This window comes from Perna viridis, chromosome 1 (assembly GCF_037379345.1).
Source record: "Perna viridis isolate PV_CMFRI_1.1 ecotype Kerala chromosome 1, ASM3737934v1, whole genome shotgun sequence".
NCBI classification, from domain to species: Eukaryota; Metazoa; Mollusca; class Bivalvia; order Mytilida; family Mytilidae; genus Perna; species Perna viridis.
Window position 1 is genome coordinate 67555167 of NC_142445.1, and position 23029 is coordinate 67578195.

Here is a 23029-nt window from a genome sequence, read left to right on the forward strand (position 1 = left end):
CATGCCTTCATGAACTGCTTTCAAATCGGATTTCAAGTGTACACATGGAAAAAAGGATTATTATACATGTATTATTAATCCTTTGAGAATAAGAATACTTTACTCAATCTTTGAAGTCAACAGTTACATTGACAACAAATATTTATTTTACATTTAACTAGGAGAATCCTGGTGAAAGGAACCTAGTCTGGAATTTTTAATTGACAACATATTTGTCCAGTGTGGTGGACGTGTTTTTCAACAAACGGTCGGCATTCCAATGGGTACAAATTGTGCTCCTTTACTTGCTGACCTATCCCTTCACTCTTATGAGGCTGACTTTATAGCTGATCTGATCAGAAAGAAAGAATATCGTTTGGCTAGATCCTTCAATCTCAATTTCCGCTATATAGATGACGTATTATCTTTAAACAATCCTAATTTCGGGAATTTGATACATCGCATCAACCCAAAAGAACTTGAGATAAAGGATACTACAGACACTGTGAAGTCAGCCTCATATCTTGACCTACACTTAGAAATCGATGGTAAAGGAAAACTATTGACCAAACTTTACGACAAACGTGATGACTTTTCATTCAGAATTGTCAACTTTCCTTTCATCTGTGGCAACATCCCTTCGGCTCCTGCGTATGGAGTGTTCATATCACAACTCATACGTTATGCCAGAGCTTGCCGAAACTACGCAGACTTTTTGTATCGCGCTAGAACTCTACCAAATAGGCTTCTGGAACAGAGTTATGTTGCTACAAGATTGAAGTCATCACTACAGAAGTTTTATGGCCGTTATCATGAATTCGTGGATCGTTATGGTGTATCCTCAGCACCATGCAAACTGATTTATTCAACGGGTCATAGTTTTCCTTCCCTCGTTTGTCTACCCTGGACTTGACTTTTTATGAGCAACTCGGCGGGTGTTTCTAGAAAAGCAGAGGACGCTTACCCTACCGGTGCACCTGGTCCATGCTCCCAGTTTTTATTGGAGTCCGAGTTGCTCATTTACTTTTGTTACTTTGTATGTATAATTTTAGTTACTTTATGTTCTTTGTTGTGTATGTCTGTTTTCCATGTCTGGTCTATGTCCCTGGATTACATTCTTTTGATTACCGCTATAACCTTGGTTCCCTTGATTACTCTTTAATTGCTGAAACATCCCAACCCGTCCCTTTGTGTATACTTTTGTCAATAGGGACAAGTGTAAAAAAACTTACTTTCCAATTAAAGTGATAGGTGGAATATTGTTGTCTATCGTAAAATGTCGACGTTAATTTATGAAATGGAAACAAGTTAATTGAAATCATTTGTTTTCTTCCATATTCTGGTAGATTTGGGTTTTAAGTGGCGCACAAGTGCTCCTAATAAATATTTTTAACTGCTTCAAGTTCTAAAATCAATAATCGAACAACAACGCAAACAAATAATGCTGGGGTTTAATTTTATACTGCAGTTTCTGTTGATACTCGTATTGAAAATTTGAAAATATCGAAAGGGGAATAACCTCAGTATGTTTCCCATAACACTATTTCGCTTTTAAGCAATGTTTGTATGTTTGTTTGTTGGGGTTTAACGTCCGAGCAGCAATATTTCCGCTATGTACAGACGATGAACATGAAATTGATGATAAAATGAACATTAAATGATGATGAAATGAAAAAGGGATGGGACACAAGGACAAAGGGGTCGACAAATTTTGATTGCCACTGGAAATAGGGAGAGGTGGGTACGGTCGGGCAATTTAGCCTCCTGTGGCGGAGCCCTATGGTTTCTACTCCGGGAGAATACCACAGTAGGGTTCTTTAACGTGCGTGCGAGGAATGTGGCATCTTTCCCAACACGGTGTACCACTATTGTTTGCGGTCAGATTTTCCGTATTATAGCCTGACAACCCCAGCATGTAACATACCAGGGGTACCCCATTCCACCATCTGAGACACATAACCCAGTTGCTCTATGGACAGAGCGCCCTACTCCCCGGCTAAGGTTCTGAGCACTATTTAGTCGCCTTTTACGACAAGCTTAGCGCTGCTGCCGGCCTATTATTTTAACACCCGGACCTGTACGGGGCTTTTAAGCAATGAAATATTTTCAAAAACGTATTTAATGAACCACACCTTACGAGTAGTGTCAGATATCTTTCTACTGGGAGCGTTTTATGGAACATGAATGACATCAAAAGAACGCAATATGTGATGACAATAAGAACCGGAGATAATTCCCGGGTAAAAACGTTTCATTCTCTCTCTCTCGAAGTGCTCAACCACAGGCACTTGGGACCAGGATTTTTTTTTATTTTCCTAAAAAATATCATTTTGTTTCCATATTTGAGTTATTATGCGTGTTCTCTGACATGTCCGCTTGCTATTTATTGCTGTTTATACTATGCCTAGTTTTCATCTATATAGTATAAACAGCAATAAATAGCAATAGAACACGCATAATTAACTCAAATATGGAAACAAAATGGTTTAATGATACTTTTGAGGAAAATAAAAAGAAATCCTCGCCCCAAGTGCTTGTGATAGCGGCTTGGTTGCAGTTATATTGTCAATGCGTAGTAAATAAAGATAAACCTTCAAAGATACTTGGACAATTGACCCGTAGGAATATTCAACTCCTAGCTTACATGCAAGACATGATGAACAACCGAAATTCAGATATTGTACTAAAATTAACTGACAGCTAAGAACAATATTTGTTTTAAGAATAAACTGCACCAATGACTTATAAGTAATTATTTCAAACATACAAGTAATAGAAAAACTGGAATGGCAAGTTTAATATTCATCTTTGTTCACATCCCATCTTCTACTGCATACCTCATGTCAAACATTATTCAGTAAGTACATAAGCTGGGAGAACCCGTTGTCAACCCACTCACCAACTTCATTCTAATTTTCAAGTACCTTTATATATACACCCCATTTGCGAATAAAATTTTAACCAAAAATGATCTTAGATTCTTTTTTAAGTACAGCTCTGCCTAAAAACCAGGCAGATGCTTATAATGGGTAATTCGTGCATTTCCTAATCCAAAATATTTTTCATTGCAAATCCTTCTGTAGGTCACATAGAAACCATATTCGGAAATAAAAGTGCAAATAAAAGCAGTCTACTAGAGCTATTCAAACTTAAAATTTGGTCATGTTCTACTACTGAAAAAGTACAGGAAAAGTTCCTGCAAGAATATGTGTACTGTAGCCAGTCAAAAAATATTTCACGATAGGTAGCAGATCCAAGGACATGAACATAGGAAGAGTTGTTTTCAGGAACTAACAAGTTTATTTATACAGTATCATTGATTATTTTAAGATAAGATGAATCACCCCGTGTCTGGTTTTTAGGCAGAACCATATTTAAGTAATACCCTAATAGATGAAAAACATCAGATTTTTGTAACTTTTTTAAATCCTAAGGTATAAATGTAAGCCTGTTTGAATTATGGTATTTAAGTAGCTGTCTTTGTAAGAATCATGCAAAATCTGAAAAATGTGATACACCCCAAAAAAAGGCTACATATTTTTATTTTTGTAATTAGGTTGTTTTATGGGTTTATACTGTGAAATGTGTAATTATTCATTCAAATCTGCCTGCTCTTAGGAGATAACCCACATTGAAAATTCAGTAGATTCTATTGTATTTGAGCGTCATTTACAGAGTTATCTCCCTTAATTTTGAAATCTACAGTGCATTCTATACACTTTTTATCTCCTTAGAGCACGGGTTATATGAAAAACCACATGTTAATTTCTGTTTACTATGACATTTCAAACAAAATATCAAAAATAAAAATATGTAGACTTTTTACCCATGAATCACATTTTGCATGATTCTTAGCTGGAATACTACTTAAAAAAACGCAAATAATAGGTGAAATAGAAGAATACATTTTACTAATCAAATATAAGTGTGATCTCACCTTTCTTGATACTACATGTATTATATAGAAAGCTGTAATATTATACTATGTATCTGAAAATTAATATTCATACAATTACGTTGATTCAGTCTTTGTCTCAGAACGTAAAGGTATAAAGATTTAGTAGAACTAAAATTTTGGAATTTTGCTATAAAATTCAAGTAAACTTTTTAGCGACAAATTTGATTCGTAAATGGGGATACAAAGGTACATAAAAGTATAAAACGTATAAAATAACCAAACTGATACGTACAAAGAAACAAAGGTACTAGTAATTGAGCAATTCGGACTCCAATGAAAAACGGGAGCATGGACCAGGTGCACCGGTAGGGGAATCATATCTGCTTTTCTAGAAACACCCACTGAATTGATCATAAGTCGGGGTAGACGAAAAAAGAAAGGAAAAGTATGACACTTTGAACAAATCGGTTCTCATGGTGCAGATGGATACATCGTAATGACACACGAGTTCATGATGACGATCATTAAACTTCTGAAGTGATGACTTCAATCTTGTAGTAACATAACCTTATTCCAGAGGCCTAATTGTAAAAAGTCTAGCGCGGTACAAAAAGGTCTGGGTAGTTAAGACAAGCTCTGGCATAAGGTATGAGTTGTGATATGAGAACTCAATACGCATGTGCTAAAGGGATGTTGCCACATATGAAAGGAAAGTTGACAATACTGAATGAAAAGTCACAGCGTTTGTCGTATAGTTTGGTCAATAGTTTACCTTTTCCATTGTTCTCTAAGCGTAGGTCAAGATACGAAGCTGACTTCACACAGTGTATGCCGTGTGCGTTATCTAAAGTTCTTTAGGGGGAATCAGAAACATGCATATCAAAACCCCACCGGTCAGGTAATATAATTTCACCAAAGGATGTTTTCTCTATTTGAAAAGACCATTATTTGATGACTGCATCACTGGATTTGCTCAGAAATATATGAAAATGAGGTTTATTCAGAGTTATCTGCCCTGCCCCTGAAATGTTCATTTTCAGTGCATTTCAAAGAAATTATAACAAAATTTGCAAAAATGATATGGAAAATCCTTGATTCTGATGATGCACATTGTCAAATTAAACTTTCAAAATGTTTTTTTTACATACCATGTTTCACCCACTGCCTGATTGTTACAAAGATTAATACTTAATAAGGCTTGGAGAAGGGGTATGATAATTGGATACTAAAATCTCAGCGGTACAATTAGGTCAGCACCGTGAATTCGTCAGCATCCATCTAGGTGAGAGACAAGATATTATCCACATGCCAAGTACCATTGGAATTCTTTGGAGAGCAAAAGGACACTTGATTCATGCTTTAATAGTTTGGTGGAATTAGAGTTGTTCATTTAAACATTAGCTTTCTTTTCATCTAATATCAGATTCATCGAGCTTGCTGTCGTCGTCACTTTACATGGGTTTGCTCCTACTATGAAATACACAGAACTGCTAGTATATTATCCGGGTATATTCGTGTCTATAGTCGGCCTGCATATTTGATGGTGAGAGCAAGCCCAAATACATTTTTCGAAGATTTCCCTGTATCTTTTTTCACTGAAATTCGATTGAAAATAACCATTTTATTCAAAACATGATTACTTTTAAAAGAAGGCATTTCATCCCATTTCATAAATAATGCGCCGAATATATGGTATGTACAGAACGCATACTTGATTCTGTCATCTTCGATCTACATTGTCACCGAATGCATTAAATACCGCATCAGTGGTCATGAATAAAATGCTAACTTGACCATGTATTGTTTGTGAATCTATATAAGACTGGTCACATTCTCGTCAATTTCCGTTACTGAAAGGAAGCCATTGTCTGTGAAAGGAACTACCCTGTTACAGGACCTGTCAATCAGGCAGTGGTTTTCCGTTCGATACTCCCCAGATCTTACGTCGATAACCAAGCCATCGTAATCTTTCTTACCATGTTACGGCTTTATTAATAGACATCAAAGTAATAAAGAGACAGTTGTAATCAATTTTATCTTTTTTTCGACACAATAATTAATGAAAATTCAATACTTCACTGTCATATTTACAGGCAGAGAAACATGAAATGTTTAATAGGTGACTTCGAAGTATCGTATGTTTGGTGGAGATAACGCGACACATGAGCTTTTGGGGGATATTTGTCAGACAGATATGTCTTGGGGGAATAAGCTGCTAATACTTAAGTTAGATGAGAACTGAAATCACTAAACAAGTAAGTAAAAGTTTCCTTTCCTTTAATAATTGTTTTGTTACTTATTTGTATGTTAAAAATGGACAAGTAATTCTCACGTGGTGACAAAGGACGGAAACGAATTGCAAATCTAATTTTGAAACATATGAATATATTTAAACACAAAGAAACGAACGAATTAGATAAGAAATCAACAGTGAAATCATTTGGCGTTTAGGCGCACCTCTCCGCGGTTGTGCAAACTAATTTACCTTTTAGATGCTGGAACAGAACATTCTCGAATTCGTACTGTAGCCGTATTTACCGACATCCCCACAAATCATGCTCTAGACAGATTTATTGAAAGTAGTTTTACGTCCTGTGGTAGATATTTCATGCATTTCAGGTCATGAACGGTTGATCAGAAGAATCTGCTTTGTACTAGTTCGACATACTAGTTGAGCTGAATTATAATGTGCTAGCTTACAGAAACAACAACCCTAGGTAGACCTGTCACCCCACTTGTGCCCATAATTCTGAATTCTAGCCAACCAGTCGTCACTCTGTCCTTAATGGCAGTGTGTTCGACAGAGAAGCAATGATTACAAATTTTAAAGTCTTTGGTACTACTCGGCCCAGGGTCAAACCCATGAGTCGAGGCGAACATGCAACCAATAGATCACCAAGGTGGTTACGTGTTCTAGACGTTAACTTAGGCGATTAGAATTGGGTCTAGATCTATTATTCTGGTGCAAAAAAGCATTATATGTGATTGATAATAGAAAACCAAAATCTATTAGCATCACTCCGGTTCTAGCGGATGATGTTCCTATCTTCACCTTGATGATTAGATCTTTAATGATTTATTAAATTTGGCTTTGAACCACATAGTAAAAAAACACAACATTAAAAAATGAATATCAGTTTCCATCGTAAAATTGAATTACTAAACTCGAGAGAAATGCGGTCATGGTCTATACGTTTATATTTTTGAGCAACGCCCTTCTGTAGTTGAAACCTATCGTCTTATAGTACAGCGCTAACATTTGGTATCAACCCATCTTAGTTTCATGATCACTTGTACCGAATTCATACCACCCTACAGTTTTGCAATAGTATACGTTAATGTCTAAACCTAAGTTTCTGCTGGTGCTTGGCGCTTACTGACTCATAAATATACAGATACATCCCGTGAGAAGCATTATCTACGTGTAATTTATTTGGGTCTAAAGAATTGATGTCATTTGAACACTGACCACTACAAACACAAATATTATTTAAAATGATATTTAACTGGTGTTAAAGGTTGAAGAAGACAATGATCTCTAGGCACAGATTTATAACATGCATCGTTAACCTTAGTGTCTTCTATGATTAAAACAACATTTAAATCAAACTACAGTATTATGTACAAGGCTAACATGGGAAAAAATTCTCACCTGAAACTGTAATTACATAGTATCAAATGTATTAGATTTCTCTACAAATCACGACTCTTTCGTTAGATAACAGTCATTTTCAGTAGATCAACATTGATGTCTCCGTCTGTGATAATGCAGTAGTCGAAACATAACAAAAGACCTTTTTGGTCCCCTGTTTAAATTGATACATTGTAACCATTTTTCAATTGAAGTTAATACATTTAGACCTCTATATTATGCACCTAAACTAATGTACTGCAAAGAATCGGCTTTATTTAATTCCTGCAATGAAAAATGGAGGCATAATAGATTAAGCTTATTAAGAGTATTACGATGGAAAGCTTTCTGGAATCTTTCGTATTGAAAACACTGGTAAGACGCTTTTGTGAGTGTTTTATTGAACGTTTTATTGGTCAAGTAGAGTTAGAATAATTTTTCATAAGTAACAAAAGCGGGTTAAACGCATAAGAAAGTTTAAACATCTCTGATTTGATTATTTGTCGCAAGTAAATGTTGACATGTATTCTCAATATAAACTCCAGCAATAATTAGAAGGGAACTTCGTTATGTGTTGAGACGTTTTGTGCTAACATCAAATATTATTTATAATGAAAGGATATTTACTTGTCTATATTATATATACTGAGGATACGACATAATTTATTAAGTTCTGAGATAAATTTAATATGGCTCAATCAGACTACGTGAGACATTATAAAATACCGGATAATATAGCCACTAAGAAACCTTTTATTAAAAAGGTAAGTCTGTAAAATAGAGATACAATCGCTGCCAAATGTAGAGAATATTCATATAGCAACGGTGGTGAGATTTATTAACTAATGACAGTAAGATATATAAACAAACAAACTGTGGTTTTGCGTAAAAGATTCGAAAAAAGTGTCCTTGATTTGTGATGTTCTGTTTTTTTTTTATCATATCATTCAGTTGTTTAATCATTATCAAGTTTGTAGTTAAGTTAAAAGCTCTACACTATATACTATGTTTAAACCATTTCAAAGAAGTAATTTCTATTGTACATGCAGAATTGCATATAATACATGTAGCATAATTATATACAAGTAAAATGTTTATTATATTGAGAATTGTTAAAATATTAGATAGTTTAACTCAATCAATTATTGTAAAATGTGATACCAGTACCATTTTAAATATTTTATAAAATTGTAGTCATCAGTCAGATAAAGTGTTACTTTTCGATGGAAATTCTTTTTTTTTTTGGATATTGTTCCACGCACTTTCCTGAAATGAAAACACTTTTCTATTAATATTCTATAATGCTACAATTTATACGGGTTTAATATTGTCAACGGCTCCATACCTGATCCACCTCATCTTACAAGTCTTTATAAGTTTCCTGGAAAAGCAACCAATCATTACACGAAACAGAAACAATATAAAAGAATAATCAAGGGAACAAAAGTTACAACCGTAATCAAAAGAATGTAATCCAGGGACAAAGACCAGACATGGAAAACAGACATATAACTAAAATCATACATACAAAGTAACAAAAGCAAATGAGCAAATCCGACTGCACTAAAAACTGGGAGCATAGACCAGGTGCATCGGTAGGGTAACCCTATAAAAAATTTTCTAAGACTTAATCATTATTTAATTGTTCAGGGAAACACATTGACTTGAAAAATAAATTCACATAGTTAGTACTGTAACTCTACATGAATCTCTATAAAGTTAAATAAAATATGTAAAATCACAGTAAAACCAGACACAATTTACAATACATGTCATCTATGACGATATGATAAGAGGAAATATCGGACAGTCATTACAGACTGAATCTGCACTCTTTTTACGAGGTTATTTGTAATAAGATTATATATAAATCGAAACTCAACAATTTCCTGACAATCACTTTGACCTAGATGCTCTGTATCTGCTCTTTGTTGACAGAGCCGACCTGCCACCACAGAGATCGATCTATCCGACGGTTCTGATGAAGAAGAGAACAAAATAGACGATGATCAAGAAACTTTACTCGACCTTTCAGGTAATCTCTCACCAATTAAACATATTTACATTAAATCTGTTCTTTATTTGAGGATTCCTTGAATTCAAGTGTTGTCAACAAAGAATTTTGACACTTAACGGATTTTATTCACTTGTCGATGTGACGGGTATAATTAGCTGGGCAGGACAAGCTTACACTTCCAGGCAAACCTATTCCACTTCCGGTTTTTGTGGGAGTTCATATTGTGAGTGCTTTAGTTTTTGTGTGTGCTGTCAGGTTTTCCTTATTTTTACTTTTTATATGAAACTTTAATTAAGCCTGATATTTACATTGTACGTGTAGGTTGCATATATCTCTTTTTCCTGCTTTTCACGTCTTGGCTATGTTTTTTCTTAGTTTGGTGTTCTTGAAGTGTACTTGTATTTTAGTGCAAGGTTAAAACATAATTTTATTACCTCACAGTTTCTTTTGATGACGTGTCTATGATATTTTGTATTCGTGCTTGATATATCTAAGCATTTCACCTTGGCTGCTAGAGCATTGTCCCCATGATTTTGAAGTTTTTAAAAAGACCCGTTTATGTCAATTTCATCCTATATCGGAGTTATGACACACGGAAACAACACTAAACAGTAAATAAAATTCGGAGCGTGCTTTATCCTATCAAATGTCAATATCCTCTTGAGGATACATTTATAAGAAGAATTACGTAATAAACTCAGTAGCTAAAGCCCTTATTTGTCATAGAGGGATTTAAATAAAATGTCACTGAAGTTATTAATAGAAATGCAAATGTTTAGATATACAATTTTGATTTTGTTGGAATCAGCCTTATGTGTTTGTTAAGGGTGCTTGAGTTTTTACACATTGTATTTGATACTACAATATGAGATTTATCAGATTGGGTGTTTAGTCAGTCTCTTAACCGACAGGTCAATATTTGTATGTATTCTATGGGTAGTAAATGGTCTTAAGTGGACATTTCACGGGTTAACACGACATAAAACAATATTTTCAAGAGTTCTTTAAAGTCAACCGCTCACGCTTTCGTTCCGTAACCTACCCCTTCCTGTATTTTTTACCTTTTTGGACAGGATAGTCAAAGCCTTAGGTTTTCCAGAACAATCGATGTTTACATGTGTTTTAGACACTTGTCTCTCCTGATTACTTATCAATTTATGTCGGAATATGAACAATATGTACAGACATACAGACATGTAGTTTATCAATAGCCTCAATTATTACTGCCATTTTACAACATGACTAGGAATTATGCAAAACCATGAACGTAAGTCTCTGACTTAAAAAATAGTTAGTTATATCATGTCTGAAGTCTCTTAACAGAAAATCATGGTTAGTTGGTCAAAGTTTCTACAGCAGATGTTTTGATGACTCTCAGGGGAAGACACATACAGCCACTCCTCACTAGTGAAGGAAATTTGGAAGTCAATGTTAAATGTTTTAGCGTTTTCAAATGTCTAAACCTTAGGAATCTCACATAAAATTAAAAACTGCTATTGTGATATCTTATTTACATTTTATGTTTTAGTCAAATATCCCGACTACGACAGTACAGGTTCCAAGACCTATCAAAAGGCATGTCGGAAATTCGACGTTGTACCGTCATCGAAGATAACAAGAAAAATGGACAATTTGAAGGAAACCACACTTGATCTTAGATTTTATGGGTTAGATAGTAAAGGCACTATGGCTGTTGCCATGGCTATGGTGGTATGTAATGATATTACTTATATGATAAATGGTGGAGTAGTCCCAAAAATGGTAAAATGAAATTTAGGGATCTGAATGTGTCCAAACATATTGTGTAAGATGACGGAGAGGGGGTTGCGCCACGTTACATTTTACCACATTTGGACTTCTAGAGCTGCCATTTAGCTTTCTTCGAGAGCATTCACACATGCGTAGTGAAGATATGAACTAGAAATTTAAATGCTATTACCATATAAATCATAAAAAATATGCAAATGAATACCGAAATACTTTATCAGTAAATGTCTATCTCTTTTATAGAAGTCCAATTTACTTATCTGATACACAGTATATGCTTTAAGGATTCTTCTTTTCGAATATCGTTTTATTTGTATATGGTATTGGCCAACAATTTAAAGTTAAAAGATATTTTTATTTTCATTTAAAAAGAAATGTGGGTTTTTGTCATTATTTAACAAAACATTACTTGCTTTAAGGTAAATTCAACGCTAACGAAACTGAACTTAATGGGAAACAACATTGGTGAAACAGGGATGTGGTATATACAGGTCATGATGTCAGAAAATACAACCATAACGTCACTAGTAAGTAATGTCAGATAATATAACCATAACATCACTAGTAAGTTATGTCAGAAATCACAACATTAGCATCACTACCAAGTAATGTCAGATATCACAACATTAAGATCACTAGCAAGTAATGTCAGAAGTAACTACATTAATATCACTAGTGAGTAATGTCAGAAAATACAGCCGTAACATCACTAGTAAGTAATGCACAAACATGATACCATTACACCAATAAAAAACGTCAGAAAACACAGCAATGATAACAGTATACCGGTAAAAAAAATGTCAGAAAAGACAATCATAACATCACTAGTAAGTTATCAACACTTTATTTATTAAATGTATGGTCTTAACATGTATCAGGCAAATCTATATGAAATAGTGTACTACACCTCATAGCAGTATGCAGGAGAGAGTGTTTCTTCGTCTCTTAACCTTACTCGGTTATATCATTGTTTTATGCCTATTTAAAGGCTTGTATCAGCTATACTGTGTGATAAACAAACACAATAAAACATCTGAAGTGTTATACTTTGTAAGAATCAGGCAGTGGGTTAATCATGGTGAAAAAGTTTCCAGTAAAACTTATTCCTCACTCTGCACTTGTTAGACTGTTGTAGTTTTAAACTCATTTTTCTGCATATTTTGACACTTCCAAAACGAACAAACTCTTAATTCGTCTACATTAGACAATTAATGACATCCTGTCAATTTCGTGTTTTCTCCAACTTTGCCTGATTCTTACAGATTTCAGTACTTAAATATGTAAATATGAAGTTATTAGTTGTGAGGTGGATTTTTAAATCTTTCTAAAAATGACAACTAAGTTAATCAGGTCAATAAATTAATTTTAAATTTGACGTATTAGATATAAGCCATTGTTCTTCACCACAATACATCTGTATGATGTTAAAAACTGGTCGGATTTTTAGTTATAAATTAATATTATCATTTCACGTTTTGGCATGAAAAATGATACTATTTAACGTGTGTATTGGTTTAATTTGACAGGATATTTCTGAAAATAACCTGAAAACATTTGGTGCTAAATCAATAGGTGCGATGCTACAAGAAAATAAGTTTTTGAAAGAACTGAATATTGCAGGTATGTTTAGTATGCTTGTGATTTTTTTCTAAGATATCTGTATTATTAGATCTAACAATGTATGCATATGATCTTGGAAATTAACCGAAAAATCATTGCTCTAAAGTTAATTAAGTTAACAATACTTTACAATTTCCATATTTTAGCATGTGAATTACTTCCAGCGTAAGTAAGTTTCAGGAAGTAGGAATCTCAATGATATCTTGTTTTTATAACTGTATCAATGAAAAAAACACGCGCATATTTATACGTTTTCTAAGGTTTATTTTACCAACAACAATAATGTCGTATTGCATCCATGACTAACTTCTAATAAATTTGATTGGACATACACTTTTTTATTGCAAAACTGATATAGGAAATGAATTTTTTTTGTAATTTTAGAAGATAGGAAAAATGTTTTGTTTTAATGAAAATATGAAATGCACCGGTCCCAACTACCGGTTAATATTGCCCGGTTCCTGAGATTTGTCCTCACATTCTCAAAAGGTAATGCAACAGACCTATCAAATTCATTAAGACGTTATTATTACTTTTAAAACCAATAAATTATACACAAGTTCATGCATCGAAAAACATTTAATTAAAACTAATTTGTAATAAATATCGGTAAGGTCACATGAAGTGGTTGATCGTGCAGACGTGACATGAAGAAAATAATCATTCAATATCCACCATAACCATATAACAATTTACTGAAAATAAAATGATTTATACGGCCAAAGATTCCCCTATGGCAATCCCATGAATGAGGTAATTGGTCATTTCGTGAGTTGACCAATAAGACCTGTTAGAGAGGGGCCACGTGATACTTACAATTTATCTCTATCAAGTAGAAGTCTAATTTTTATTACTGGTGATTTTTTTTTAACCCACCACCACCGCTTTCTACAAACATTTTTCTTTGATCTGCTATGTTATTGTCTGTATTATTCATATATTAGAATTGCTGGGAGTGGCCGTTTTTAATCCCATTCCTTTTTTGTTGTAAGGAGACTCACCAAATTTTAGGGGGAGTAATTTACTTATATCTGTTATATAGTGTCATGTTTACTATTTTCATAATCCCAGTTATTGTATACATATGTACATACTTTCTGTGTTTAATAAATGACATTAACTGGAGACTGTTTTCCTTAATCATTGCCCTTACCAAAAAACCTAGTGGAGTAGCGTGTTTTGTCATAGCTTAAAGAAATGAGAACTTATCTCCTGGGACTTAGTACAATATAAATTAGGCTTTTTTCAAATATAAAGTATAATACCATATGTTTTAGTAATGTGATCGCTATGATTAATGATAGTTATCCCATCTTTCTAATTTTTGTCATTAATTTGTTTATTTTCAGGTAATGGTTTTACAGATTTAGATGCACCTTTCCTAACAAAAAAGATCGAGGTAAAATATTAATCATAGATTATAACGATATTCCTGCGATTATCAATGACAACCGTCTTAAATTTCAAATATTTAAAGTTATTTCTTACAATGTTTTGTGCAATCGAAATCTCAATGTTCAAACTGCCTTTAAATATTATTTCTAATTCTAAAGTAAAGCACACATTTAACTTTTCAGAAATTAGTTTTGTTTTTGGACAAACTATAGGCAAGCCAACTTCTGGAAGAGTTGTCAATTACCACACAATTTATTTGGTCTTCCGCGGATGTTGACTTTATTTTAAAAATGATCACACGAAAACTCCTCGGAAGTGTTTCGATGTTTGTTGATTTTTTGTACTGACCTCAAATTCTTACATTTAAGCGTTAAGAGCAGCGCAATTATGACTCAAAGTGAATTCATCTTTCAATAAGATCGTCTTTGCTTGTCAAAGTGAGCTTCTGGTGAACTTATCGACAGCATAGAGTAACCGTTTACCACGAAGACATATTTTTGCATCTCTTCATAGAAATAGCGGTCATTATACGAGCATAAAAAAGTTGTTTTACTCATCCATTGCACTTGCTTCCAAACCGAGCTAAATATATACTATAAGTTTACTGGATGTTTTAGGAAAAATGCGGGTTCAAAAATCGAGTCGTCGTGAGATTATGTTTGCCAAATGCAGTTTTATTTTCAGGAGCATGCGGGACTACAATATCTCAATCTTAGTCATAATCTATTTGGAGATAGATCTGGAACGTCGTTTGAACACATGATAGGTAAGATTACTTACTTGACTTGTTTAGTCTCCATAATGTCTACTACATAATAAACTATTCTTAATCGAAAAGAGAACATGTCAAGCACAAATGTTTCAATATATTGTTATGTGATGCACTTGTCGTTTACTTTTTGTAATAAACTGTACAACCTGCTGTCTTTGGCCAGCTTAACACTGCAGTAACTAGTATAAGGTGCTACTCAGTAGTAAAATATAGACAAATTTGAAAATATTGAATCGTTTTTGTAAATCCCTCCCTCTTCGTCTAACCTGGACTTGATTTTTTATGAGTAACTCGGCGGGTGTTTCTAGAAAAAGAAGAGTACGCTTACCCTACCGGTGCACCTGGTCTATGCTCCCAGTTTTTAGTGGAGTCCGAGTTGCTCGTTTACTTTTGTTACTTTGTATGTATTATTTCTGTTATTTTATGTTCTCTGGATTACATTCTTTTGATTTCCGCTAGAATCTTGGATTCCTTGATTACACTATTCAAAATCCAATGTCCCGTAATATTGATCTCAATATGTTAAACAGATTTTGCAATTTAGTAAACTTTTGCTCTCTTGATTTTAAAGTGATCACAACTTATAGACAATTGTTTTTTCTCGAAATTATCATTACAGCGGAAAATGTTACTCTCCAAGAACTAAATCTTAGTTGGAATCAATTCAGAATTATTGGTGCTAAAAAGATAGCTAATGGTTTGAAGGTAAGTCATTTTTTTTACTGCAAAAAGTTAATTGATATTTCCAAAACAAATTTAAACAAATTTAAAATATAGATTAAGAGTTATTTCCCTTACAATATACTGAGTTAATTTATTGAACAGATTTGCTTCCATTTAATGTTTTATAATACTTTCCCTAGGAAAATAATTACCTGAAGATAATAGACTTATCTTGGAATGGTTTTGATGATGACGGTGCTTGTGCTTTCGGTGACGTTCTCGCCCATAATGGAATCTTAGTAGAATTAGATATATCTTGTTGTCGGATAGGACCAGAAGGATTCGGTAAAGTCTTAAAAGGAATGAGGAATAATGAAACTTTAGAAGTTTTGAAAGTAAGTACTATTTAAAAAAAGCGATTTAATCATGATCCCTTGACTTCTTAAGATGAGTAATATCAATGCTCTATAATAAAGGATAAAGTCCTCAATACAAATTTAATGCATTACCGTAGGAAACTGATAGACCGACTGTTCCCCAGTATCACAGAGTACGGATCTCTACTTGTATTACCTTAGGAAATTGATAGACAGACTGTTAACCTGTATCGCAGATCAGTCAGAGTAGCTCACAACTTAAAATATTGTCAATTATGAAATAAAAAATATATCCTGGTTGATATAAAATTGTAAAAGGCACAGCATATCAATATATTCAACTACGTTCACTTACAGGTTATATCTGCCTCATATTATATTATCAATAGTAAGCGCAATTATACAAACAACAAACTCCTGTAATATTTTACAATAGAGGCAATCTATTGGCCAAAATCTAAATATAAAGTTCATGATCTTAAAAATTCAACATGTGTAATGTATTAAACATGAGAAACATTATACATTGTAGTTTTGGTTATTATTTGTTCTCAATTAAATCAAATCTAACTTCCATAACAGATTGGTAAAAACAATATACCTGATAATGCTGTGGAGACAGCCGTTGAATTACTCCTGACTTTAGATCCATCAAAATGCCAACTTGTCTGCTTCGATTTATCAGTAAGTAGAAAATTACACGATAAGTACATATATTTCACTACAGCTTTTCTGGTACTAGAAAATAATATACAAATAATGCTCAAATACAGTACGTTGTACTTCATCTTATTTGAACATATTATCAATTGCATTTTATCGCCATATCTACTAACAGTAGAAGTACAGTAAATACTTTACCAAGCGATATAATCGATATATAATTTGTTTCTGTTAAATCTTCATTCTCGAGTATGGTATTTAAGGACGTGATGCTATCTGCCAAAACACAAGAAAGATTGAACGAAGTGAAAGATCTTTTTACCGAGATTGAAATAATTCATGGATACACGGATTCCTATGGTAAACGACGGATGATAGGATTTGGTGACATGGGACAAGAGGCGCTGTTGACATTAAAGGAATACTTAGAAGAGAAAAATATGACAGTAACTGAACTATTTAGTCGATTTGATGATGATGGAAGCAATAGTGTTGATTACGATGAGTTTAGAGCTGGTATCAAGGTAGGTGGTACAGGTAATGCACACTGAAACCAAATGCCATGCCTTGGATTCCACAAACACATCTATTGGAACAAAATGATACTTACAATGTAAGTTTGTACAAACAGTGTGCAACCTATGATTTAAAAGTATCATTTTCGAAAGACTTTTTTTTTAAACGAAACTCTGCAGACAAGTACGATATCTATACATAGAATGGGAATTTCTATGTTTGAAAACCAATTATTAACAACAGCGAACAACAACAAATAACGAGCTGAGACGGAGATAAATTCTTAAGTACCGACCATTTTAGTATTGCAAATTTCGATACGCTGTACACGTGTTTCAAGGATTGACCTCTCATCAGCAGCATGGGAATCAAATACAAGGAAGATCTAAATCCCAATTGTATTAACTATAAATATCGAAGTAGAAATCCAAATTCAGCTAAAAACACTTCTATCACATACAATACAAGAAATAAAGCCTTGGTGTTTTTAGGAATTTAGGAATTTTGACATTTTTAATAATGCGAAATTCTATGTTTACTTCTGGTATTAAATTTCAAACCCTTTTCCGTTATAAGCTTTTTTGTTTTTGTTTCCTGCAAATTGACATTCGACTGTTTCATTTTCTTCCTGTTATTTTTTATCCACCCTGTTGTAGGAAGAAGGTATACCCCTTTCTACAGATCAAGTCGAGGCTTTGATCAAGTTTATAGATATTGATGGTGACGGTGATATAGATTTCAGGTAATTCTAAGACAGCTTGAGAAGATCCTTACATTAAAACAAAAAGTAGCATATACATTACAAATTAACATGCATTTAAAAAGTAAGTCTATGACATTATTACATATAAAACATAATATAAAATATAAATAAACTTGTGATATATGGCAATTCTAGTCTATACTGATAAACAATAACTTGAGTCTATAAATGTATTTTTTGAAATTATTGTTGTCCTTCTACCGTTGTGGTGTTGTGTTGCTTTGGGTTAGTTTTCAGTAATTTCATATGATTTTATAATATTGAATGATGAGCTCTAATTTAAAAATTTTGGATTTAAAACAGACTTGTGGTAGGAAATGATAGTATTTATGAACAGTATGCTATCAAACTAATGCAACAATTTACCATATGTGCAGAAATAATGGGTTTTAACAAACAATGTTCTTAATTCGTAGAATACTGGTATTATTTTTTCAACCACTCTGCGCATTTAATAATATGAAAAGTGCAAAACAAAACTGAATAGGAAATGAGTTGTCGGACATCAAAATGATTTTATTGAAGGAGAATAAGAAAGTGTTGCAACATTTCTTCCTCTTTTAACCTACATATGTAATACATGTTATTTGTTTAGTGACTATTTTCAAATTCCTAGTATATTGATTTACTGGTGTATATCTCATTGTAAAGTAGACTTGGCACTGCCAAAGGTACAAACGACAGGAATGTGTGTACAAAACAATACCGGGAACATCAAACCTGCTATAGACAAAAAAAAAATTCAAACAACGGAAAGCAAATTAAAATGCATGCAAAATAACCAACATCATGAAACCAAATAAAACTTTGGGTAAACATTAAAATTATACATGTTAAGGCAGACCATACCTAATATATAGAGTTTCTCCATTTTTCTTAAAGACGACATTGAACAAGCATGCATTAATTTTTAATGAAAAGGCATAGGTCAACGATCGATTCCGAGATAATTGAATCTAAATATGGATCATATTTTACATTGATTCTGGAGGGAAATTTCACTATGTTGTAAACTATTAAAACAACTGGTCTATAAAACTACTTAAAGATTTGTATAAAGAACACTTATCTAACATTCTTGCATATTTCACACACACACACACACACAAAACCAACTAAGATTCCAATTAAATTTCTAAAAATAAATTTCCCGCTAATTATCTCCCCTTTGAAGGGGGCTTTATAAAGTAAATGTTTGTGAATTTTTATTTAAATGTCTTAAAAAATAATTTAAGGGCATTTTTTTACATCATTTTAAGAATTATTCGTTCTTTGAAAATATATATTACTATATTATTTTGCAAGATAAGAGAAAAGAATGTCCAACTAATGGGTACATCCAACCTAACAAATTACTTTTGTTTACTTTTAGTGAATTAGTGCTAAAGATAAAGGAAATCACGAAGAAACGTGCAGAAGAACAGGCCCAAAGAGCTGCAGAGTCAGCAAAAAGAAGGAGATAGAAGAACAAAGTCTCTGTTTCAGTGAAAAACTTAGACGCGAAGTTTTCAAAATATAAACGAAAATAACATACAACAAGAACCGAACCACAATGGTTTGTTGATTCTAAAATTCAAACAAATTTATATGAGTCCTATATATCCAATTGATATATGTCAAACTCTAATATATTTCGAATTTTATTGCTTCAAAGTAAATAAAAAGAACATAAAAAGGTTTTTATTGATGAATTTTAGCAGGTTGCTAGGATGCATATCAAGATATTTATAAGGTGTATCCACATGAATTATGATTGTAAAGATTGTGTTCAGAAATCAAGTGCACTTGTTTTGTAACGTTATGAAACTCGGTAACTTCTTTATTTACTATGTTATTGTTATTGTAATTTAGTTCAAAATAAATTTTCGAATGTGTGCACCGCTAGAATAATAATGAAAAGTTTTACTGACGAGATTTCCAGCATCGATATAGTTATTATAGTTACTACCACATGAACGGCTATGAATTTTTGTTTGAAAACTGATTTTTTATAATGAGCTTCCAGGATATCGATATTCTCGTACACAATAATTACAATAGTGACATATTGATTTAACATTAACTTTGACAGATATATATATATATATATATATATATATAAACGTATAAATATGTTTAACATCACCAGAAGATGGTAAAATTTAAATTGAATATTTCGGATAACAGATATCCTTCCTCAGCATAAAACTCATAAAACTATATGAGCATAAAACTCACAAAACTTAACGAGCATAAAACTCACAAAGTTCAAGATCAAAACAGATTCAGAAGCTGAATAGCGTGCGCTGTGGGTGATTGTACCTTTATCAAAGGCGCACATAAGCAACTGATGAGGAGCCTGAATGAAAATAACAAAGAGGGTCTTTTTATCAAAGTTACAATTAACTGTGGAAGACAATTAAAAAAAATAAAAAGTTCAAATATAGTAGTACGGCGTATTGATGTATAGCAAGTAGTGCTGTACTAGCCTTAGATCCAAGACCTAAAAATGAATTATTTTTTCTCGTTAATTCCATCTGGAGAAGTCGTTTGCAATTTCTTTATCCAAAAGCTTTCCCGAGATACTCTTTTACATTTTGACCAGTTTTTATTATGTTCTATGATCGTCACAACAATGTTGTGGAGATCCTCGTGGGTGTGTCCGGCAGATCTAAGATGGCGACTCAGAGGGAGGTCTGGTTTGCATTTGTAGTCACTGCGATGACCATTCATACGCCTGTTGAAAGGTTGTTCTGTTTCGCCAACGTACTGCATACCACATCGGCACTGGAGAAGGTATATGGTATTTTCGGTTTTGCAAGTTACGTCGCAAAAAATGGCAAATTCCTTTCCAGTGCAGTAGCTTTTAAAAGTTTTGGTGTGCAGCATCTGGGTACAGGTCTTACATCTCTTATCTCCACATGGTCGACACTGGCCCGTTGTATTTTGTTTAGACTGAGATGAAATCTCTGCCCTTACTAGGGCATCTCTTAGGCTCCTCGGTCTACGGAATGCCAGGACCGGGGCCCCCGGAAAGAGCTTGGAGAGCTTGGGATGTTTTTGAATGTCTTTCCAATTTGAATGCAGTAACTGCGAGAGTTTCTCAAAGGCTGGATGGTACGTAAGTACAAAAGGGACCCTTTTGTTCTTTTTCTTAGGTTTGTACTCGAGGAAATCCTTACGGCTGATTTTGTTAGCACGTTCAGATCCCCGATCTATATCTGTTGATTTATAGCCACGCGATAACAAATGACCACGGAGTTCATCTAGACGTTTGTTGGTGGTAACCTCAGAAGAACAAATACGCCGAATTCGAAGTGCCTGACTGTATGGGATGCTTTTAGTACAATGTTTCTGATGACAATTATTGGGAGATAAGTATTGGTGACTATCAGTTGGTTTGCTGTGAAGATCCATGGACATTTCCCCGTCTTTTACAAACGTAGTAGTATCCAAAAATGTGATTTTAGTGTCAGAAATTTCATGGGTGAATTTGATTGATGGATGAACATTATTGGCATGTGTGATAAAATTGTCTAAATTTTGTTTCGACTCAGTCCATTTCATGTCAACATCATCGATGAATCGAAACCAAGAGAGGGGTTTCGATAAAGATGTTGAGATTATTTGATTTTCTAATTTACCCATGAAGATGTTAGCATATGAAGGAGCCATTTTCGTTCCCATAGCTGTACCATTGATTTGAAGGTAGTGTTCGTCGTTGAAAGTGAAGTTGTTACACTTCAAAACTAAAGTGAGTAAATTAACTAGGCAGTCGGTAGGGGGGTCCAAAATATCTCGTGTTTCCCAAGCTTCTCTGCAGGCTTCTATACCGTCATCGTGTGGGATATTAGTATAGAGTGAAGTGACATCAAGGGAGACCAGAAGTGTTTCGGGAGGTAAAGGATTCATCGATTCCATTTTCCTCAGATACTCCGTGATGTCTTTTAAATATGACGGGAGCTTTTGAACAAGGGGTCGGAGATGGTAATCCACAAATTCAGAAATTTTTTCGGTTGGGTGACTATTAGCAGAAACTATGGGTCGTCCAGGGATATCTTTTTTGTGAATTTTAGGTAGAAGGTAAAAACGTCCGGGTCTTGGATCCTCTGGTTTTAAGTATTCGAACTGTTCTTCTGTAATGCTGCCGTCCTTGAACATTTTGTTCAGTTCTGAAGTAATTTTTTCACTGAAAGATTTAGTAGGGTCACTGGATAGCTTTTTATAAAATCTTTCATCAGAAATTTGACGCGTAGCTTCTGAGATGCAGTTATTTTTATCCATAATTACTATGGCGCTGCCTTTGTCTGCTGGTTTTATAACTATATCGTCACGGATTTTCAACGACTGTATTGCTTTTTTCTCATCGGGCGTAATGTTAAAGAAAGATGGAATGTAGTTGTTGGATAAGTGTTTGATATCTGATTTTATTTTGTCAATGACATTTTCTAGCGTGCCACATTTATTTGATTTAGGAGCCCATTGATTTTTCTTTTTGAATTTTCGAGTGTATATATCACTTTCTTCGTGGTCGGAGTTAGAACTGTCAGGGTCCATATCTTGGTCTTCATGTTTGTTAGCAAAATGTTCTTTGAGCCTGAGGGATCTAGCAAATTTATCCAGGTCACCTTCAAGTTGAACTTCATCTATATTGTTAGGGGTGGGACAAAAATTCAAACCTTTAGATAAAATCCTGGTTTCAGTTTCGGAGAGAGTAAAAGATGAAAGGTTGACAATTGTCGTGGTGGAAATTCGTTTCAAGTTAGATTTTCTCTTAAATCTGCGTTTACGAGACTTTTTAAACGTAGTTTTGTCCTGTGACAAAATATTATGTGCTTCTATATTGTTAAAGATGTTAACGCCATCTCGTGTGAATTTGTGAAGTTGTTTACTTCTTAATTTCTTGGATTGAATAGTTCGGATTTCGACTAATCGTCTCTGAATATTACAAAGTTCAAGATCAGATAGAAAAGAGCGAGCATTTTTAAG

At 33.7% G+C, this 23029-nt stretch overlaps 1 protein-coding gene across 2 annotated transcripts; it reads left to right on the forward strand.

Annotated features, from left to right (window-relative positions):
* Positions 1-5984: 5984 nt before the first annotated feature.
* On the forward strand, positions 5985-19935 carry LOC148630072 (uncharacterized). 2 transcript variants are annotated; one of them, XM_088560553.1, is made up of 13 exons: positions 5985-6132; positions 9447-9543; positions 11054-11235; positions 11712-11819; positions 12819-12912; positions 14262-14311; positions 14992-15073; positions 15699-15784; positions 15943-16137; positions 16702-16803; positions 17046-17306; positions 17955-18040; positions 19434-19935. In XM_088560553.1, the coding sequence occupies exons 1-13, from the start codon at positions 6109-6111 to the stop codon at positions 19522-19524; spliced, it is 1458 nt and encodes a 485-aa protein (XP_088416679.1). In that variant the 5' UTR covers positions 5985-6108; the 3' UTR covers positions 19525-19935. The 2 variants fall into 2 exon arrangements, with proteins under 2 accessions (XP_088416679.1, XP_088416669.1); XM_088560543.1 differs by lacking the exon at positions 5985-6132 and adding an exon at positions 7725-7883.
* Positions 19936-23029: the final 3094 nt, after the last annotated feature.